General features: G+C 38.8%; 3 protein-coding genes across 3 annotated transcripts; all 3 read left to right on the top strand.

The window, feature by feature from the left end:
- The first annotated feature begins 4,625 nt into the window (after positions 1-4,625).
- Positions 4,626-5,632, top strand: LOC141351059 (E3 ubiquitin/ISG15 ligase TRIM25-like). The gene has a single exon (XM_073857226.1). It carries the CDS (start codon positions 4,919-4,921, stop codon positions 5,588-5,590), a length of 672 nt encoding a protein of 223 aa, XP_073713327.1. The 5' UTR covers positions 4,626-4,918; the 3' UTR covers positions 5,591-5,632.
- A 4,832-nt stretch (positions 5,633-10,464) lies between these two features.
- On the top strand, positions 10,465-13,660 carry LOC141351056 (E3 ubiquitin/ISG15 ligase TRIM25-like). The gene is made up of 5 exons (XM_073857221.1): positions 10,465-11,159; positions 11,362-11,457; positions 11,667-11,900; positions 12,006-12,204; positions 12,754-13,660. Exons 1-5 carry the CDS (start codon positions 10,569-10,571, stop codon positions 13,278-13,280), a joined length of 1,647 nt encoding a protein of 548 aa, XP_073713322.1. The 5' UTR covers positions 10,465-10,568; the 3' UTR covers positions 13,281-13,660.
- A 2,840-nt stretch (positions 13,661-16,500) lies between these two features.
- Positions 16,501-19,708, top strand: LOC141351051 (E3 ubiquitin-protein ligase TRIM16-like). The gene is made up of 5 exons (XM_073857217.1): positions 16,501-17,168; positions 17,397-17,492; positions 17,702-17,935; positions 18,041-18,242; positions 18,767-19,708. The coding sequence occupies exons 1-5, from the start codon at positions 16,578-16,580 to the stop codon at positions 19,291-19,293; spliced, it is 1,650 nt and encodes a 549-aa protein (XP_073713318.1). The 5' UTR covers positions 16,501-16,577; the 3' UTR covers positions 19,294-19,708.
- The last annotated feature ends 118 nt before the right edge of the window (positions 19,709-19,826 follow it).

Below are 19,826 nucleotides of genomic sequence, written 5' to 3'. Positions count from 1 at the left end.
TAACACATCACACAGGTAAGTTACTCACGAGGCTTGGACTTCACGTTTGCTTCGAGGCAGTACACTAGGGCAAAGGTAGGTATTTCGCAGTTCGTTTCCTTCTCAGGCCTTTGCTATAAGCACAGACAGATTAACACATCACACAGGTAAGTTACTCACGGGGCTTGGACTTCTTGTTTGCTTCGAGGCAGTGCACTAGGGCAAAGGTAGGTATTTCACTCTCTCTTCACAGTTCGTTCCTTCCTCGGGGTGCTGCTGTAAGTATAGGTAGGTTAATACATCACACAGATAGGTTACTCACAAGGTTTAAACTTCCTGGTTACTTCGGACAGTGGGCTTTCGCAACAACGTTCATGCACCGTATACCTCCACCCGTCTGCTTACGCCTCAGGGGTGTCGTAGGGGCTGATGGGTCGAGTGCTACGGAGCCGAACGCTTCCCTAGCTCTCCCTCCTTGCTTGGACGGCCGGGGGCCGCGAGCTGGGGCGAACTCTCGATGAGGCTCCGCGCACACCAATGACTTCTGGGGGATAGATTCAAATATTGCCACGACCCAAAATCCGTACAGTACACTTAGTTGCTACTCACTTGGACGTAACGCTGGACTTCACCACTGTCTACTTTCAAAGTGATGCGGTTATTACTGACACACACAGGGGGCCGAAAGATTTGGTCTCTTCTTCGCACGGGGCACGAGCCACAACGTGTTCTTCTTCCCTCACGAGTCGTCCGAGGCTGGGGCAGTTCTAGACACTATAAGCACAGCACACACAGCAAGCTTTGTGTAGCACCAATGATAATTGCACTCACCCACAGCACTCGACACACTCTCACGTGAATTTCGGGACTGGACCACCTGGCCTCGACCGATCAGTGAGGCTGGTTGGGCGTCGCTCTTGTCGCAGGAGAGATAGTATAGTATGCAATGGAAAAATCAGCACAACCCCTGTATGTTATTTTACTACCTGTTGGCTCACCCACACTTCTTGTGTTCACAGGGCCAAACGACCTACAGCAGACGGTTTCCCCAAACGAGTGGTTCCTGTTCGTGCTTCCGGTAGTTCCACGGCTCACCCACGCTTCCCTTCACAGTGGGGCCAGGTACCTTTAACACACTCAGAATGCACAATAGCAGCCGTTTGTCAATACTGCATACACACACAACAGCGGTTACTCACTTACAGATCGTCACCTGGTGACACAAACATTTAATTTTGGCATTTAGTTTAATTAATTAATAATTAGTTTAATCCCAAATATACAATGCTGAATATACAACTATGGATTTATACTAAACATTTCTTACAATATGTTTAAAGACACAAAAATGTCCCAGTACCTTAAAACCATTAAAGGAGACAAAAATCTTACTTTTTCCATGTTTAAGTGCTATAATTGGGTCCCCAGTAAGGATGCACCGAATTTTCACCAATTAAAATTATTTTGCTGAATATAGCAAAAAGCTAATGTTCAGTGTTCGACTGAATAAGTAAAAAGGCCAAATAAATTTTACAGAAATTTTACCATTGCTCGGGGCACCAGCTAAAGAATTTCACCAAATTTCAACAAATACAAAAATCTGTAAATTAGAGGGAGTTTGTCATCTAATATATCTGAAGGATTTTGTGAGATTCAGACGAGCTTGTAGAACCTTTAACTGTATTATTAACACAAGGAAGACACAGTGGTAATAAAATGTTATTTATTAACAAAATAAAATAGAAAACTAAAAACACTACTAAATGATACTAAAATACTAAAGCATAGAAAAAGATAGAAACTAAAATGCAAAGAATAGAAAATTGAAGTTGAATTTATGGCAGAATTTTTCTGTTTCTGATAAGATGAAAAACGTATTTCTCATAACACAAATAATGAAATAATTATCTGCTAAACATTAAAGAAATAATTTATGCAATATTGAAAAACATCTTTAGTAAAAAGTTACTGACAGAATACGCTAATGCCAAGGTTTCAGGAAATGTGGTTATGTGATATTTACGTTCTGTGCGGTCAAATGAGCCAAGTATCAGTCTTTTCTGTTCTGCAATAGGGAAAGAGTTAGGTTCAGTTCAACAGCTAAACACAAAGTGCTGTGAAAATGCTGATTTTCGGGAGCACCGAGAGGATCCTCGCGATCTAGAACACCAGACCTTACTGGAGCTGGTGCAGAAGGTCCTTAACAATCTGGAACACGCAGATGAAGGTCCCTTGAAGTGAAGATTTGCTCCTCTGAGCTTCACCTTGTTGCAGACGTCTGTGATTGCCTTTCTGGACGAGAAGTTCAGAACGTGGTGTGATCCGCTCTATCTCCGGACGCACAGGTCAGAAACTCAGAACGTGTGGTCGATCTGCTTCAGTCTATGTTGTCAAACTCAGAACGAAACTCGTTGAGCGGGAGACTCAGAAGTTGGATTTTTTGTTTCAGTCTCTTAGCACATGGCCGAAGACTCAGAACGATGGGGTTTGCCTTGTTTCAGTCTCTAGCATGCAGGCGGGAGACTCAGAACTTAGGACCTCTGTTAATGTCTCTCTTTTCAGGAGGACTCAGAGTGAAGAATGTCTGGAAAAAAGGAACCTTTATAACTTTTAGATAAGGAGGAGTTTGCATCTTGGCACTTTCCTGATGCAGAACCATGATTGTTTGTTGATGTCAAAGGAAGCCCACAGAATGTGGTCCACCTCTCTTCACTATGAGGAACTCATTTGCATATAGCATAAAGTACAGAGTTTAACTTAGTCTTTAGAATTTCATCTACAGTATGCATTTCCCACTTACCAAACGCTTTCCAAAATACCGTTGGCATACCCTGAACGTAAAAAGTGTAAACACGACAGCAAAATGTCGTGTAACACACTGTTCCTACAGTGTGTTATGTGAACATTGATTTAAGTTCACATAAATTAAAAGTTGTTATTTCCCATAGCCTAATAAATGTTGAAATTGATATATAATTGATATATTTCAAGTATACTGTAATGTTGAATTTCTATCATTAATGTTTTGAAAAAGCTATTTCATAGAGACATGCGACAAATTGATTTTGGAATATTTTTAACCAAAGAAAGTGATGGACTGCGGCTTTAAAGTTATATTGTTACATTAACCAGAAACAAACATAAACAAGTATAACACACATAACACAGAATTTTTTGTTTGTTTTTGGTGACACCTCAAGATTTAGCTGTGTCCTCCTCTGGCCACCCCATTAAAATTAGATTTTGCCGCCACTTTGACAGACACACTTATATTAAACAAGAACTAAAACGTTTATTAACAATAAGATTTTTGTTAGACCGCTTTGTTGAGCACTTTTTCCTCTGTCATCTCCTGTCAATCTTGCATCTCTCTCACTATCTCCTTTGATTGTGCTTGACCGCTGCTCAACATACAGTGCTATATAAGCATTGTTGCAAGTTTCTTAAGGTATAATGAATAGGTTATTTATATTTTGTGTGAGAATTGAAGATCTGATTCATGTCCATTTAGACTCATTTATGTGGTGGAATGTAAATGAAACAGTTTTAACAAGTCTGATCAGAGAAGTGACCAGGTGTAAAAGGCCCTATAATGACTGCTGGAATGTAAAAAAAGTAATGTTAAATAATATGAAATAAATATAGTACTATAATTAACAATATAACTTCAATGGTGAAAAAATTGGCAAAATAATTCGGAAAATTACTTTTTTTAATTATTCGGTATTCGGCCATCGGTTGAGTCTTTCATTTTATTTGGTTTCGGCCAGAAATTTTCCCTTCGGTGCATCCCTAGTCCCCAGTGCTTCTATCAAGCTAAAAATGGAAAATAACAACCTGTCATAAGGGGATCTTACTATAATAATACCGCCCCTTAATCTTCACTATCCAACCACAGCACTGCCATTTAGTGCAAAGTGAGAGAGAGAAAAAAAATAATTGACAGCACAATTGAGTTTCAAATTCAACAAAGCACCATCATTGTGATCAGTGTTTGCATTTCATCAGCTCATTTGCATTTTAAAGGACACACCCACAAACGGTACTCTGAGAAGATTTATTTTACATCTTAAAAAAGTCTTGTGAAATGGCCCCTTTAAATAAGTTACCTAGTATCATGTACAGTAAATACTGTGGTGAATGTAGGGTGATAAAGGCTCTTCTGGCTAAATGTTAATTAGTGTTGTTATGTTTCCCTCTTTTGACAATCTAGAAACCTCCCACCAACGACACTTTGACCTGGATTCACAGACAAGACTTCAGCAAACTCCAGACTAAAATACATGTTTGTACTGTCTCAACTGAAAACAACTTACACTGACTGATCTTAAAATATTTCACTGTCATTGTTTTGTGTTGTACTGCACACCAGTAGACTCCTGTTTTTATCTGAGACACATTTAAACTAAAAACTACTTAAATGTCATCATTAACTGAAACGTATTCCTGACTTAATCTCTGTCTGTAAAACCAGCTCATGTCTTTTTAAACATTATAGGAGCTTAAGTTTGTTTAAATGCATTCATTTAAAAATGTCTATAATCAATTATCTGTAGTTTAAACTTTTTTTTTTAAATGTGAATTGTTTGTGGAAATAGTGTAAACTCACCACTAGAGGACAAACACTCACAATGACTTGGATGTTGAATCAGTTTAGTGACAAACATCAGAGAGATTTGATCTGTTATTCTCTTATTTCACCTCAAAATTCACTCATATTTATGCATTTATGACAGAGCATTTTCACAAAGATTTGGCTACTCGAGACTGTGACTTTCTGTATGAGACTGACATCTAGTGGACTTGTTTATTATATGACTGACACACCTGTTTGCACACGTTTCATAAACACAACCAGGAAATGATTTGAGTTCAGAGAAACTGAAACTGTTGAGCTGTTGTGTGTTTAGTTTTATTGTTTGTAAGTAAATACGGTGAAATGGCAGAAGCCAGTATTTCAGTGATTCAGGATCAGTTCATCTGTTCAATCTGTCTGGATTTACTGAAGGATCCAGTGACCATTCCCTGTGGACACAGTTACTGTATGAGCTGTATTACAAACTGCTGGAATCAAGATGATCAGAAGAGAAACTACAGCTGCCCTCAATGCAGACAGACCTTCAATACAAGACCTGATTTATATAAAAATGTGGTGTTTGCTCAGATGGTGGAGATGCTGAAGAAGACAAAACTACAAGCTGCTCGTCCTGATCACAGTTATGCTGAAGCTGGAGATGTGAAGTGTGACGTCTGTACTGAGAGAAAACACAAAGCTGTCAAGTCCTGTCTGGTGTGTCTTGAATCTTACTGTCAAACTCACTTTGAACAACATGAAGCTTTTCACAGAGGAAAGAAACACAAAGTGATTGATGTGACAGGAAGACTTCAGGAGATGATCTGCTCTCAACATGAGAAACTTTTAGAGATTTACTGTAAAACTGATCAGCTCTGTATATGTTATCTGTGTATGGTGGATGAACACAATGAACATAAAACTGTATCAGCTGCAGCAGAGAGGACTGAGAAACAGGTAAGAGATGTGATCTGTGATAAATGTTTCATTATAATGACACCAAACTACATAACTAAAGATCTTTATATCTTAATGTAACACATACATCACATTCCTTTGATTTATAAAGTATTTGTGAAGATGTCATTTTGGACCTACTGTATCGCCCAGGGCTGGATTTGCAAAGTTTAACATATAACAAATCACTGTAATGTACATTTATGTGTATGATTATTATTTCCACATCCAACAGAAACAACTAAAGGAGACACAGAGAAAATACCAAGAGAGAATCCAGGAGAGTCAGAAGAAGCTTCAGGAGCTGAGAGATGTTGTGGAGACTCATAAGGTGAGTTTTGATGAGAAGAACAACTGCTGTCTGCTGTTTCAGATCTGTTTCAGACTCAGTTAAGACTCTCATCCAATCAGTCAGTGAGGAGTTCAGTGCTGGATGACTTTCACTGAAGTTCACTGTGTGTAACAGACTGTGTGATGTACCAGTAAGAGCTGAATGAATGCTGCTGATTCTAATGCTCCTCTCTCTGTGTGTCCTAACAGCGCTCTGCACAGACAGCAGTGGACGACACTGAGAGGATCTTTACTCAACTGATCACATCCATTGAGAGAAGACGATCTGAGGTGATACAGCTGATCAGAGATCAGGAAAAGACTGCAGTGAGTGAAGCTGAAGGACTCTTGAAGCGACTGGAGCAGGAGATTGATGATCTGAGGAGGAGAGACGCTGAGCTGGAGCAGCTTTCACACACAGATGATCACATCCATTTCCTCCAGGTAACAGAGATCAGTGATCTTTAGGAAGTGAAGAGCATGTTTTACTCAGATGATATTTTCTATGAAATGTTTCAGTGTCATGAGTTTATGTTTGTGTTTGTGTAGAGTTTTCAGTCTCTCTCTGTTCCTCCTGGATCTACAGACTCACTCAGCATCACTGTCAGCTCTCTCATCTCTTTTGATGATGTAGGAAAATCTGTGTCTCATCTGAGAGAGAAACTGGAGGATTTCTGTAGAGAAGAGATAGAGAAGATATTTGATCAAAGTAAAGCACCTGAACCTGAGACCAGGGAGCAGTTCCTAAAATGTGAGTCTCAATAAACAACAAATAAACACACTGATGCTGATAAAGACATGAACAGTGATAATCTGCATTTCAGTCATTTTTAACTCCTCTATAATGATACTCATGAATCAAACTGAATGTGCAGAATAAACAGAAAATAAATAACTGTGCTCGTCCACAATGAAACTGTGAGATCAAATAGAACCACTCGAGGCAAGTGCTGTATCGTGAATAAGTAACGGCTGAAGGGGTTGCAGGCACTCCGCTTCGCGTCGTGCCTAACAACGCCCTTCAGCCGTTACTTATTCACGATACAGCACAGCCTCTCGTACCTGATTGCTTAAATAAATACTATCATTTATTATATAACTTCAATGCTGAGAAAATTGGCAAAATAGTTAGGAAAATTACATGCTATCAAGCTAGAAAAAATGAAAAAGAACAACCTGTCATAAGGGGATCTTATTATAATAATACTGCTGTCACAAGGTGACTTAGGGCGGAACCAAAAATGGAGAGGAGAGGTTCCGCCCGGGCAGATTTTTTTTATTGCACCGGTTTACTTCCTGGTTCTCCATAGCAACAAATGAAGCCAAATTCGCTACATGTGCAATGAATTAATTAAGCAACGTGTGATTGGAGGCTGTGGGACAATGAAGCACTTAAATAGCTCTGCTGGAACACAGAAAAAGCAGCGATTGACACGAGAGCGATTGACACGGGGAAAGCTCCTTTGCCAAAGGCAGAGTAAAGACACGCACCTTTTGAAGAGCCCGAAGGCTCTGTTGATCCGGGGATCGCTAGAAGCGAGCGGAAAGAGGACAGAGCCACAGGAGGCGAAAAAAAGGCAAGCTGTGGATCTTTTTAAAGGAGCACCGCGAGTTAGTTGAGTTGTTGGTGGTGTGTATTGAAGCGCTGAGTTGTGCTCGCCTACAGTAATACGCTGATCGATCGCTGTACTTGTCTCTCTCTCGTCTTGTGTATGGATGTATGTTGATGGAGATTTGGAAAACCTTGTAGGTTGAAGAACGAACGAACGCTGACACCTGGAGAAGAGAAACAAAGGAAGAAGACACGTATTGCTGTGAGTAAACACCCGTGGGAAAAGTGTGTTTTTGGCGACTGAAAACCGCCCTGCCAGTGCATCTGAAATGTTTACGACGTGGATTAACGTAGTGAAGCGTGGGACGAGGGAAGTACGGCAGCCGTGAGTAACCAAACTCATTTTTTTTTGGAACCAATTGTACATGCCTGACTTGTAAATCTTTCGAGTGCCTCCAAGAGAGGGAGGGCGGCCCTACCCCTGAGTCAGTGTGGTGGGTGAGCCGAAGGATCCTTTTATGAAGCAGCTACAGTGACGAAACAAACACTAGGCCGTGTTATCATCGCCGTATTCCGCCCAGAGCGAAGTGGAGGAAGACGGGCGTCTTATTTGTGTGCACTGAACGTGGTGGGTGAGTCTTTGGATGTAAAAATTTTCACTTTGAAGTGGTGCTGTGTATTGCAGTGAAATTTGGTGTGTCTTGTCGGACGTATCCCCGCCTCCACTCATTCATTAAGGGAAGACGAAGAGGCAAGCAGTCCTAGAGAAAACTTGTAGATAATTATGCTGTGAGTGTGCTTCAGGTTGGAATAACGGAGCGGCATCCTTGAGTGATTTCTCCGCCAAACACTCGGCGGACCTTATCGAGTGGTGGTGAAGAACTGTAGAGTTGGCGGTGTGTGAGTAAGACTTTGGACAAATAATATTACTACCTTACCTGTGTTCTTTCATTGTCGCAGAGCTAGAGGCGAAGGAGATCCGCCGCCCGAGGTCTCTACAAAAGGGCGCCCCTGTCCAGTGTTCGATCGCCCAACGGGTACCGAGGAAAGGGCAGCGCTCGACCCGGTGTGACGGTGTGACGTTCTCGCCCCTCTGCAGACCAACGAGCTCGCCGAGAGGGTTTGTCCCCGGCGCTCTATAGGAACTACTGTCCAGCCGACACACTGTGGACGCCAGCTGTCGTAAGTCCGCCACCCTGTAAAGTGTATACTAACCTGCTAAGTCTGTTGATCAACAGAGATGAAGAGTGTGCCGTGTATAGCGACCTGAGAGGAGCCACCATTGAAGATCACGTGCTTACAGTATGACGCGAAGAGGTGGGAGAGAGCCATTTGAGTTAGATCCACTGTGTCCTTGTGTCCAGCTGCTGCCTGTGGAGAGAGAGAGAACAAGCGTGAGCACTCAGAAAACGAACTGTGGAGAAACCTGCACTTACCAAGAGCTGTAGCCCGCGAAGAGGTGAGAGAGCCATTCGAGCTAGACCCACCGTGTCCCTGTGCCCCAGCTGCTGTCTGTGGAGAGAGAGAACAGGAGTGAGCATTTAGAGAACGAGCCGTGATAGAAACTGCATTTACCAAGGGCTGTAGCCAGCAAAGAGGTGAGAGCCATCCCGTCAGATTAATTGTGTCCTCTGTGTCCCAGTCACTGCCTGTGGAGAGAGACGGAAAGGAGGGTGAGTCGACGACAAAGAGTTGTGCGAGTTCAGGCGGTGGAGTACCGCGAGCGCAATACAGGTACGCAGACAGGAAAAACCAATACCAACACTCATTGTATTTTTTTTCTGCCTCCAGGAAGGAAGAGGAGGGCGCCACGGGCAGAAGGAACCAGAGGCGGGAGCCCGTTCCTCAACGTTACCCCCCCCCCCTGGTCACTCACTCGGCCGTGGCCCCCTGGAGGGCAGGGCCCGATATTAATTTTAATTCCCTTTCCCCATTTCCCCTTTGCATTTTAAATATTTAAATAAAGAAAGAATATTTTTATACTTACCTGTCCTCGTTGTTGTCTGGTCATTGGGTTGGTTTTGGGGACCTCCTCGAGGTGGAAGTTGAGAAGGGGCGTGGCTTAACAATTAGCAGCCAGCCCCTGGCTTGTGACACCGCCTCTTAATCTGCACTTTCCAACCACAGCACTGCCATTTAGTGCAGAAATAAAGAGAAAGAAAATAATTATTGACAGCACAATTGAGTTTCAATTCCAACAAACCACCATCATTGTGATCAGTGTTTGCATTTCATCAGCTCATTTGCATTTTAAAGGACACACCCACAAACGGTACTCTGAGAAGATTTATTTTACATCTTAAAAAAGTCTTGTGAAATGGCCCCTTTAAATAAGTTACCTAGTATCATGTACAGTAAATACTGTGGTGAATGTAGGGTGATAAAGGCTCTTCTGGCTAAATGTTAATTTGTGTTGTTATGTTTCCCTCTTTTGACAATCTAGAAACCTCCCACCAACGACACTTTGACCTGGATTCACAGACAAGACTTCAGCAAACTCCAGACTAAAATACATGTTTGTGCCGTCTTAGCTGAAAACAACTTAAACTGACTGATCTTAAAATATTTCACTGTCATTGTTTTGTGTTGTACTGCACACCAGTAGACTCCTGTTTTTATCTGAGACACATTTAAACTAAAAACTACTTAAATGTCATTAACTAAAACTTATTCCTGACTTAATCTCTGTCTGTAAAACCAGGTCATGTCTTTTTAAACATTATAGCAGCTTATGTTTGTTTTAATGCATTCATTTAAAAATGTGTATAATCAATTATCTGTAGTTTAAACTTCTGTTTATTTTTCTTTTCTTAATGTGAATTGTTTGTGTAAATAGTGTAAACTCAACACTAGAGGACAAACACTCACACTGACTTGGATGTTGAATCAGTTTAGTGACAAACATCAGAGAGATTTGATCTGTTATTCTCTTATTTCACCACAAAATTCACTCATATTAATGCATTTATGACAGAGCATTTTCACAAAGGTTTGACTACTCGAGACTGTGACTTTCTGTATGACACTGACATCTAGTGGACTTGTTTATTATATGACTGACACGCCTGTTTGTACACGTTTCATAAACACAACCAGGAAATTATTTGAGTTCAGAGAAACTGAAACTGTTGGGCTGTTGTGTGTTTAGTTTTATTGTTTGTAAGTAAATACGGTGAAATGGCAGAAGCGAGTATTTCAGTGATTCAGGATCAGTTCATCTGTTCAATCTGTCTGGATTTACTGAAGGATCCAGTGACCATTCCCTGTGGACACAGTTACTGTATGAGCTGTATTACAAACTGCTGGAATCAAGACGATCAGAAGAGAAACTACAGCTGCCCTCAATGCAGACAGACCTTCAATACAAGACCTGATTTATATAAAAACACCATGCTGGCTGAAGTGGTGGAGATACTGAAGAAGACAAAACTACAAGCTGCTTGTCTTGATCACTGTTATGCTGAAGCTGGAGATGTGAAGTGTGACGTCTGTACTGAGAGAAAACACAAAGCTGTCAAGTCCTGTCTGGTGTGTCTTGAATCTTACTGTCAAACTCACTTTAAACAACATGAAGCTTTTCACAGAGGAAAGAAACACAAAGTGATTGATGTGACTGGACGACTTCAGCAGATGATCTGCCCTCAACATGAGAAACTTTTAGAGATTTACTGTAAAACTGATCAGCTCTGTATATGTTATCTGTGTATGGTGGATGAACACAATGAACATAAAACTGTATCAGCTGCAGCAGAGAGGACTGAGAAACAGGTAAGAGATGTGATCTGTGATAAATGTTTCATTATAATGACACCAAACTACATTACTAAACATCTTTATATCTTAATGTAACACATACATCACATTCCTTTGATTTATAAAGTATTTGTGAAGATGTCATTTTGGACCTATTGTATCGCCCAGTGTTTAACTTACATTTTATCTGTTTAATTATCATTTCCACATCCAACAGAAAGAACTGAAGGAGACGCAGAGAAAATATCATCAGAGAATCCAGGAGAGTCAGAAGAAGCTTCAGGAGCTGAGAGATGCTGTGGAGACTCATAAGGTGAGTTTTGATGAGAAGAACAACTGCTGTCTGCTGTTTCAGATCTGTTTCAGACTCAGTTAAGACTCTCATCCAATCAGTCAGTGAGGAGTTCAGTGCTGGATGACTTTCACTGAAGTTCACTGTGTGTAACAGACTGTGTGATGTACCAGTAAGAGCTGAATGAATGCTGCTGATTCTAATGCTCCTCTCTCTGTGTGTCCTAACAGCGCTCTGCACAGACAGCAGTGGACGACACTGAGAGGATCTTTACTCAACTGATCACATCCATTGAGAGAAGACGATCTGAGGTGACACAGCTGATCAGAGATCAGGAAAAGACTGCAGTGAGTGAAGCTGAAGGACTCTTGAAGCGACTGGAGCAGGAGATTGATGATCTGAGGAGGAGAGACGCTGAGCTGGAGCAGCTTTCACACACAGATGATCACATCCATTTCCTCCAGGTAACAGAGATCAGTGATCTTTAGGAAGTGAAGAGCATGTTTTACTCAGATGATATTTTCTATGAAATGTTTCAGTGTCATGAGTTTATGTTTGTGTTTGTGTAGAGTTTCCAGTCTCTCTCTGTTCCTCCTGGATCTACAGACTCACTCAGCATCACTGTCAGCTCTCTCATCTCTTTTGATGATGTAGGAAAATCTGTGTCTCATCTGAGAGAGAAACTGGAGGATTTCTGTAGAGAAGAGATAGAGAAGATATATGATAAAGTTACTCCTGAACCTGAGACCAGGGAGCAGTTCCTAAAATGTGAGTCTAAATAAACAACAAATAAACACACGGATGCTGATAAAGACATGAACAGTCATAATCTGCATTTCAGTCATTTTAAACTCCTCTATAATGATACTCATGAATCAAACTGAATGTGCAGAATAAACAGAAAATAAATAACTGTGCTCGCCCACAATGAAACACAACTGTGAAATCATATAGCAGTTCATAAATTAAGTTTCTCATTTAATATTTACATTTCATAAGCCATTAAGTTTATCAATAAACAAAAATGATCCACACTTAAATTAAATGATAACAAAATATATTTTAAAGTGTACAACTACAGAACAGAGAGACTTTAACAATGTTCACACATTCACAAAACGTTTACACACACATTATGATGAATATAACAGTAAAAGAATTAGATTAGATTCTGTCTATACTGTAAATGATCTCTGTTCACTTCTTAACTCATTGACAGTCCTCAAAAACTAAAATAAATAAGACTTGAAGTTTTAGTTTCATTATTGAAATGTATAATTTTACATTTAAATGATGTTTTTGATTTGTCTCCATCAGATTATCATCACTTCACTGCAGATCCAAACACAGCAAATAAACGTCTCCATCTGTCTGAGGGGAACAGAGTGATAACTAACACTAAAAGAGTCCAGTATCCTGATCATCCAGACAGATTTGATGGTTATTTTTGTATTCAGGTGTTGTGTAGTGAGAGTTTGTGTGGACGCTGTTACTGGGAGGTTGAGTGGAGTGATGTGGTGTATATCTCAGTGTCATATAAGAGCATCAGCAGGAAGGGAGGTAAAGAGTCTTTGTTTGGATGTAATGAACAGTCCTGGAGTTTGTGCTGCTCTAAATCCAGTTGTTCATTCAAGCACAATAATATTGAGACTAAACTCCCTGTAGTGTCCAGATCTTCTAGAATAGGAGTTTATGTGGATCACAGTTCAGGATCTCTGTCCTTCTACAGCGTCTCTGACACAATGACCCTCATCCACAGAGTCAACACCACATTCACTAAACCTCTCTATCCTGGGTTTTATGTTTTTAATGGATCAGTGAAACTGTGTGATATAACAATATAGATGATACAGAGAGTCTACAAATAATTTTGTCATATTAGAAGTCTGAACATGATGAATCAACAACAAAGAAATAATCAATCTTTCATTTACTAATTAGTAATTTTAAATAACTGATTGTAATGTTATATTTTAATAATTGTATTTTGTCCGGTTAAACAGAGGTTGTACAGTAGTTATTCACAGTTAATATTATTCATCTACAGCCGTGTATTATTTTATGTCTACAAACCACTATAAATAAAATGTTATAAAAGCCACTAAATGGGTCTAAATTTGAAATTAATCTCAATTCACTTATTTTTAAGACAAACGTTTAATATCGACATTTAGTCCAAATTATACAATACTGAATATTCAACAGAGGATTATGCTAAACATTTCTAACAATATGTTTAAAGACCACTAAAGTTATTTAATGTCTGAATTTCAGATTACTTAAATAAATTGCCCCTATACAATAAAACCATTAAAAGGGACAAACAGAATTTTCTCGGCCGAAAAACTCATTTTCAATGTTCGACTGGAAAAGTGAAAAGCAGAATAAATGTTACAGAATAATGAGGTCCTTGATGACGTGATCAAATAGCAACCAGTACATGGTGAGAGGCGTGCAATAAAATGTCCCATTACAATAAACCCATTAAAGGGGACATAACATGAAAACTGACTTTTGCATGTTTAAAGGCGCTCTACGCGAATTCACACGTTTTAGGCCATAATTTTTTTTTTTTGTTACATACAGTAAACATCTCCTTACTATCTGTTAGCTGTCTGTCCCCTGAACACACTGTATAAAAACACTGTTTCTGTAAACAGCCCAGGCTCAGCATACAACCACGAAACATAACAAACGTGTTCCAGTCAATAAATGACAAGAAGGATTTGGGGATAGGGTTTGGGGGGTTAGTGCGCGTGAGGAAGCATGGAAGGGAGAGGGAGGGAGAGGAGTTAGATATGTTCCGTTTTGTTTGACAACACTTCGAACGTCAACAAGAAATGACATGACACAGATTTGCTTAGAGCGCCTTAAAAGGTGTGATTCAATGATATTTCAAGCATTCTGACAGTTATAGAATTGTTTCCTCATGCTAAATGGCAGTGGTGTCTAAAGTATTCATATTCATTACTCAAGAAGAAGCATAGATATAGGGTTTAAAAAGACTTTTGTAAAAGTTGAAGTATCAACTCAAGCTTTTTACTCAAGTAAAAGTGAAAAAGTACTGGTTTCAAAACTACTTAAAGTATAAAAGTAAAAGTAATGTAAGGAAAAAAAGTCATTACAGAAAAAAGCCTAGGCTGCACCACAGGGGCCTTTTGTTCACTACCCTATCTCCTCTAAAAATGTTTCTAAAGGCCATAATAACTATAGTGTTATATTAAAAATGTTAATGTTAAAAAATTTGGGATGCACTATAGGCCCAGGGGTAGGCAACGTCAGTCCTGGAGTGTCGATGTCCTGCAAATTTTAGCTCCAACCCTTATAAAACATTGGCTACCTGTAGTTTCAGGTGACTTTATAGACCTTTATTAGTTTGTTCAGGTCTGCTTGATTAGATCTAAAGCTAAACAGTGCAGGACATCGACACTCAATGTTGCCTACCCCTGCACTAGGCTATCTGTTTCAACCACATACGTTATATGCCCATTAAAATTAATGCATTTCAATACAATGCAAACAAATACATTAAAGCAGTGGTTCTCAAACTGGGGGCCGCGAGATGGTGCCAGGGGCCCCAGTTTTATAATATTCTATGAAATACATTACTTTATTATAAATTCTGTGTAATTAAACCTCAGAAAAATAAGGCTACTAAACAAAAGCAATACATTATATAATTTAATATGTTTTGTTTAATTCAAATTTTAAGTTTTAGAATGTTTATGTCATATATTTTCTTTGGGGGGGCGCAAAGGAATCCACTGTACACAAGGGAGGCCGCAAAAAAAGGTTTGATAACCACTGCATTAAAGAATCATATATGTGTACTACTGAGCATTAACATGTGTTCCATAGAGAGGAAGATATGATGACTAGTTGCCTATAAATATTGTAATGGTGCAAAAAGTCAAACTTCAGAGCAGGGCCGCTGCTGGCAAAACTTTTACAGTGGTGCCCTCTTTAGTTAAAGAACAACAAAATCACACACAACTATAGTATGTGTGAGAATAGAAATATGCTATTGTTCTCTTTTATAATTGTATTTTGACAGCAACACAAACTACAAATATGCAATTATATATTATAGCCTATATTTCTGCATCTGTACTTGTGTAGCTAATGGACTTTAGTATACTTTACTTTAATCAGTATAAATCCAAGCAATTTTGGAGAATTACTAAATGTCTTCCTTGTAAGTAAATTAAAAGTCAGGTTTAAGGAAACAGCTGATGTCTATTAACAAAAGAAAAAATGGTATGGTGACACACATCAGAGGGATTTGATCTGTTATTCACTTAAAAAATATTTTTAATTATTTAAAAAATATTTTTTATTATTGAATTTTAAGAATACATAAATTCACGGAAAGAGAAACATTGTTAAATTACAGAAAATTCTAAAAACACAAAAAGAAAATATCAAAGTTTTGGTTTCCATAAACCAATATGCACAGTTATCAATTATCTAGTCTCGCGTAGCCAGACCTTCAATACTGAAGGTCTGGTGTTTTTCGCTGCTTTTTCTGGAAAGCCCGCCCACGAGCTGTTTGACCGACATGTCAAACACCAATCACAGTTTGTTTCATCTAGCGTCACGTTTCGGACTCCCCACAATAACGAGCCGGCTGGCAACAAGTCAGTTATTGAAATAACCAGCCGCAACCGAATAGCATCTAAATAAACAACATTACTCACCATAGGACAGCCAACAGTTTGTGGGCATGACGTCTGAGGCTGAGACTATCAATTATCTGAAGTTTAAACTTCTATTTATTTTTCTTTTCTAAATGTGAATTGTGTAAATAGTGTAAACTCAACACTAGAGGACAAACACTCACACTGACTTGGATGTTGAATCAATTTAGCGACAAACATCAGAGAGATTTGATCTGTTATTCTCTTATTTCACCACAAAATTCACTCTTATGCATTTATTGCAGAGCATTTTCACAAAGGTTTGACTACTCGAGACTGTGAGTTTCTGTATGTGACATCTAGTGGACTTGTTTATTATATGACTGACACACCTGTTTGCACACGTTTCATAAAAACAACCAGGAAATGATTTGAGTTCAGAGAAACTGAAACTGTTGGGCTGTTGTGTGTTTAGTTTTATTGTTTGTAAGTAAATACAGTGAAATGGCAGAAGCCAGTATTTCAGTGATTCAGGATCAGTTCATCTGTTCAATCTGTCTGGATTTACTGAAGGATCCAGTGACCATTCCCTGTGGACACAGTTACTGTATGAGCTGTATTACAAACTGCTGGAATCAAGATGATCAGAAGAGAAACTACAGCTGCCCTCAATGCAGACAGACCTTCAATACAAGACCTGATTTAAATAAAAATGTGGTTATTACTGAGATGGTGAAGATGCTGAAAAACACTAAACTGCAAGCTGCTCGTCCTGATCACAGTTATGCTGAAGCTGGAGATGTGAAGTGTGACGTCTGTACTGAGAGAAAACACAAAGCTGTCAAGTCCTGTCTGGTGTGTCTGAACTCTTACTGTCAAACTCACTTTGAACGTCATGAAGAACTTCAGTCAGGAAAGAGACACAAAGTGATAGACGTCACTGAACGACTTCAGCAGATGATCTGCCCTCAACATGAGAAACTTTTAGAGATTTACTGTAAAACTGATCAGCTCTGTATATGTTATCTGTGTATGGTGGATGAACACAATGAACATAAAACTGTATCAGCTGCAGCAGAGAGGACTGAGAAACAGGTAAGAGATGTGATCTGTGATAAATGTTTCATTATAATGACACCAAAGCTACATAACTAAAGATCTTTATATCTTAATGTAACACATACATCACTTTCCTTTGATTTATAAAGTTAAGGACATTGTGAAGATGCCATTTTAGACCTACAGTATTGCCCAGGGTTTAACTTGTACACAATCACTGTAATGTACATTTATCTGTTTAATTATTATTTCCACATCCAACAGAAAGAACTGAAGGAGACGCAGAGAAAATATCATCAGAGAATCCAGGAGAGTCAGAAGAAGCTTCAGGAGCTGAGAGATGTTGTGGAGACTCATAAGGTGAGTTTTGATCAGAAGAACAACTGCTGTCTGCTGTTTCAGATCTGTTTCAGACTCAGTTAAGACTCTCATTCAATCAGTCAGTGAGGAGTTCAGTGCTGGATGACTTTCACTGAAGTTCACTGTGTGTAACAGACTGTGTGATGTACCAGTAAGAGCTGAATGAATGCTGCTGATTCTAATGCTCCTCTCTCTGTGTGTCCTAACAGCGCTCTGCACAGACAGCAGTGGACGACACTGAGAGGATCTTTACTCAACTGATCACATCCATTGAGAGAAGACGATCTGAGGTGACACAGCTGATCAGAGATCAGGAAAAGACTGCAGTGAGTGAAGCTGAAGGACTCTTGAAGCGACTGCAGCAGGAGATTGATGATCTGAGGAGGAGAGACGCTGAGCTGGAGCAGCTTTCACACACAGATGATCACATCCATTTCCTCCAGGTAACAGAGATCAGTGATCTTTAGGAAGTGAAGAGCATGTTTTACTCAGATGATATTTTCTATGAAATGTTTCAGTGTCATGAGTTTATGTTTGTGTTTGTGTAGAGTTTCCAGTCTCTCTCTGTTCCTCCTGGATCTACAGACTCACTCAGCATCACTGTCAGCTCTCTCATCTCTTTTGATGATGTAGGAAAATCTGTGTCTCATCTGAGAGAGAAACTGGAGGATTTCTGTAGAGAAGAGATAGAGAAGATTTTCAATATAAGTAAAGCACCTGAACCTGAGACCAGGGAGCAGTTCCTAAAATGTGAGTCTCAAAAATAAACACACTGATGCTGATAAAGACATGAACAGTGATAATCTTCATTTCAGTCATTTTAAACTCCTCTATAATGATACTCATGAATCAAACTGAATGTGCAGAATAAACAGAAAATAAATAACTGTGCTCGTCCACAATGAAACTGTGAGATCAAATAGCAGTTCATCAATCAAGTTTCTTATTTAATATTTACATTTCATAAGCCATTAAGTTTTTCTTTAACAAAAAATCTCTACAATTAAATAAAATGATAACAAAATATATTTTAAAGTGTACAACTACAGAAAAGAGGGACTTTAACAATGTTCACACATTCACAAACCTTTTACACATTATGATGAATATAACAGTAAAAGAATTAGATTAGATTCTGTCTATACTGTAAATGATCTCTGTTCACTTCTTAACACATTGACAGTCCTCAAAAACTGAAATAAATAAGACTTTATTTTATTTATTGAAATTTACAATTTTACATTTAAATGATGTTTTTGATTTGTCTTCATCAGATTATCATCACTTCACTGCAGATCCAAACACAGCAAATAAACGTCTCTGTCTGTCTGAGGGGAACAGAGTGATTACTAAAACTAAAAGAGTCCAGCAGTATCCTGATCATTCAGACAGATTTGATGATTGTTGTTATCAGGTGTTGTGTAGTGAGAGTTTGTGTGGACGCTGTTACTGGGAGATTGAGTGGAGTGGTGATGTGTTAATATCAGTGTCATATAAGAGCATCAGCAGGAAGGGAGTAGGTGATGAGTGTTTGTTTGGATTTAATGATCAGTCCTGGAGTTTGTACTGCTCTGACTTCAGTTGTTCATTCTGTCACAATAAGATTGAGACTAAACTCCCTGTAGTGTCCAGTTCTTCTAGAATAGGAGTTTATGTGGATCACAGTTCAGGATCTCTGTCCTTCTACAGCGTCTCTGACACAATGACCCTCATCCACAGAGTCAACACCACATTCACTAAACCTCTCTATCCTGGGTTTATTGTTTATGGATCAGTGAAACTGTGTGATACAACAATATAGATGATACAGAGAGTCTACAAATAATTTTGTCACATTAGAAGTCTGAACATGATGAATCAACAACAAAGAAATAATAAATCTTTCATTTACTAATTAGTCATTTTAAATAACTGATTGTAATTTTATATTTTAATAATTTGTATTTTGTCTTGTCAAACAGAGGTAGCTGTACAGTAGTTATTCACAGTTAATATTATTCATCTACAGCCGTGTATTCTTTTATGTGTCTTAATTCAAAATTAATCTCAATTTACTTATTTTTAAGACAAACATTTAATTTTGACATTACTTTAATTAAAATTATACAATACTAAATATTTAACAGTGGATTTATACTAAACATTTCTAACAATATGTTTAAAGACCACTAAAGTTATTTAATGTCTGAATTTCAGATTACTTAAATAAAATATCCCAGTACAATAAAAACATTAAAGGGGACAACTGAAATTACTCGTCCGAAGAACTCATTTTCAGTGTTCGGCCAAAAAAGTAAAAAGGCTGAATAAATTTTACCGAATGAGGTCTTTGAT

Source organism: Misgurnus anguillicaudatus, chromosome 2 (assembly GCF_027580225.2).
Source record: "Misgurnus anguillicaudatus chromosome 2, ASM2758022v2, whole genome shotgun sequence".
NCBI classification, from domain to species: domain Eukaryota; kingdom Metazoa; phylum Chordata; class Actinopteri; order Cypriniformes; family Cobitidae; genus Misgurnus; species Misgurnus anguillicaudatus.
Note: the sequence above shows the minus strand (reverse complement) of the source record. Positions and strands in the feature narration are given on the sequence as shown.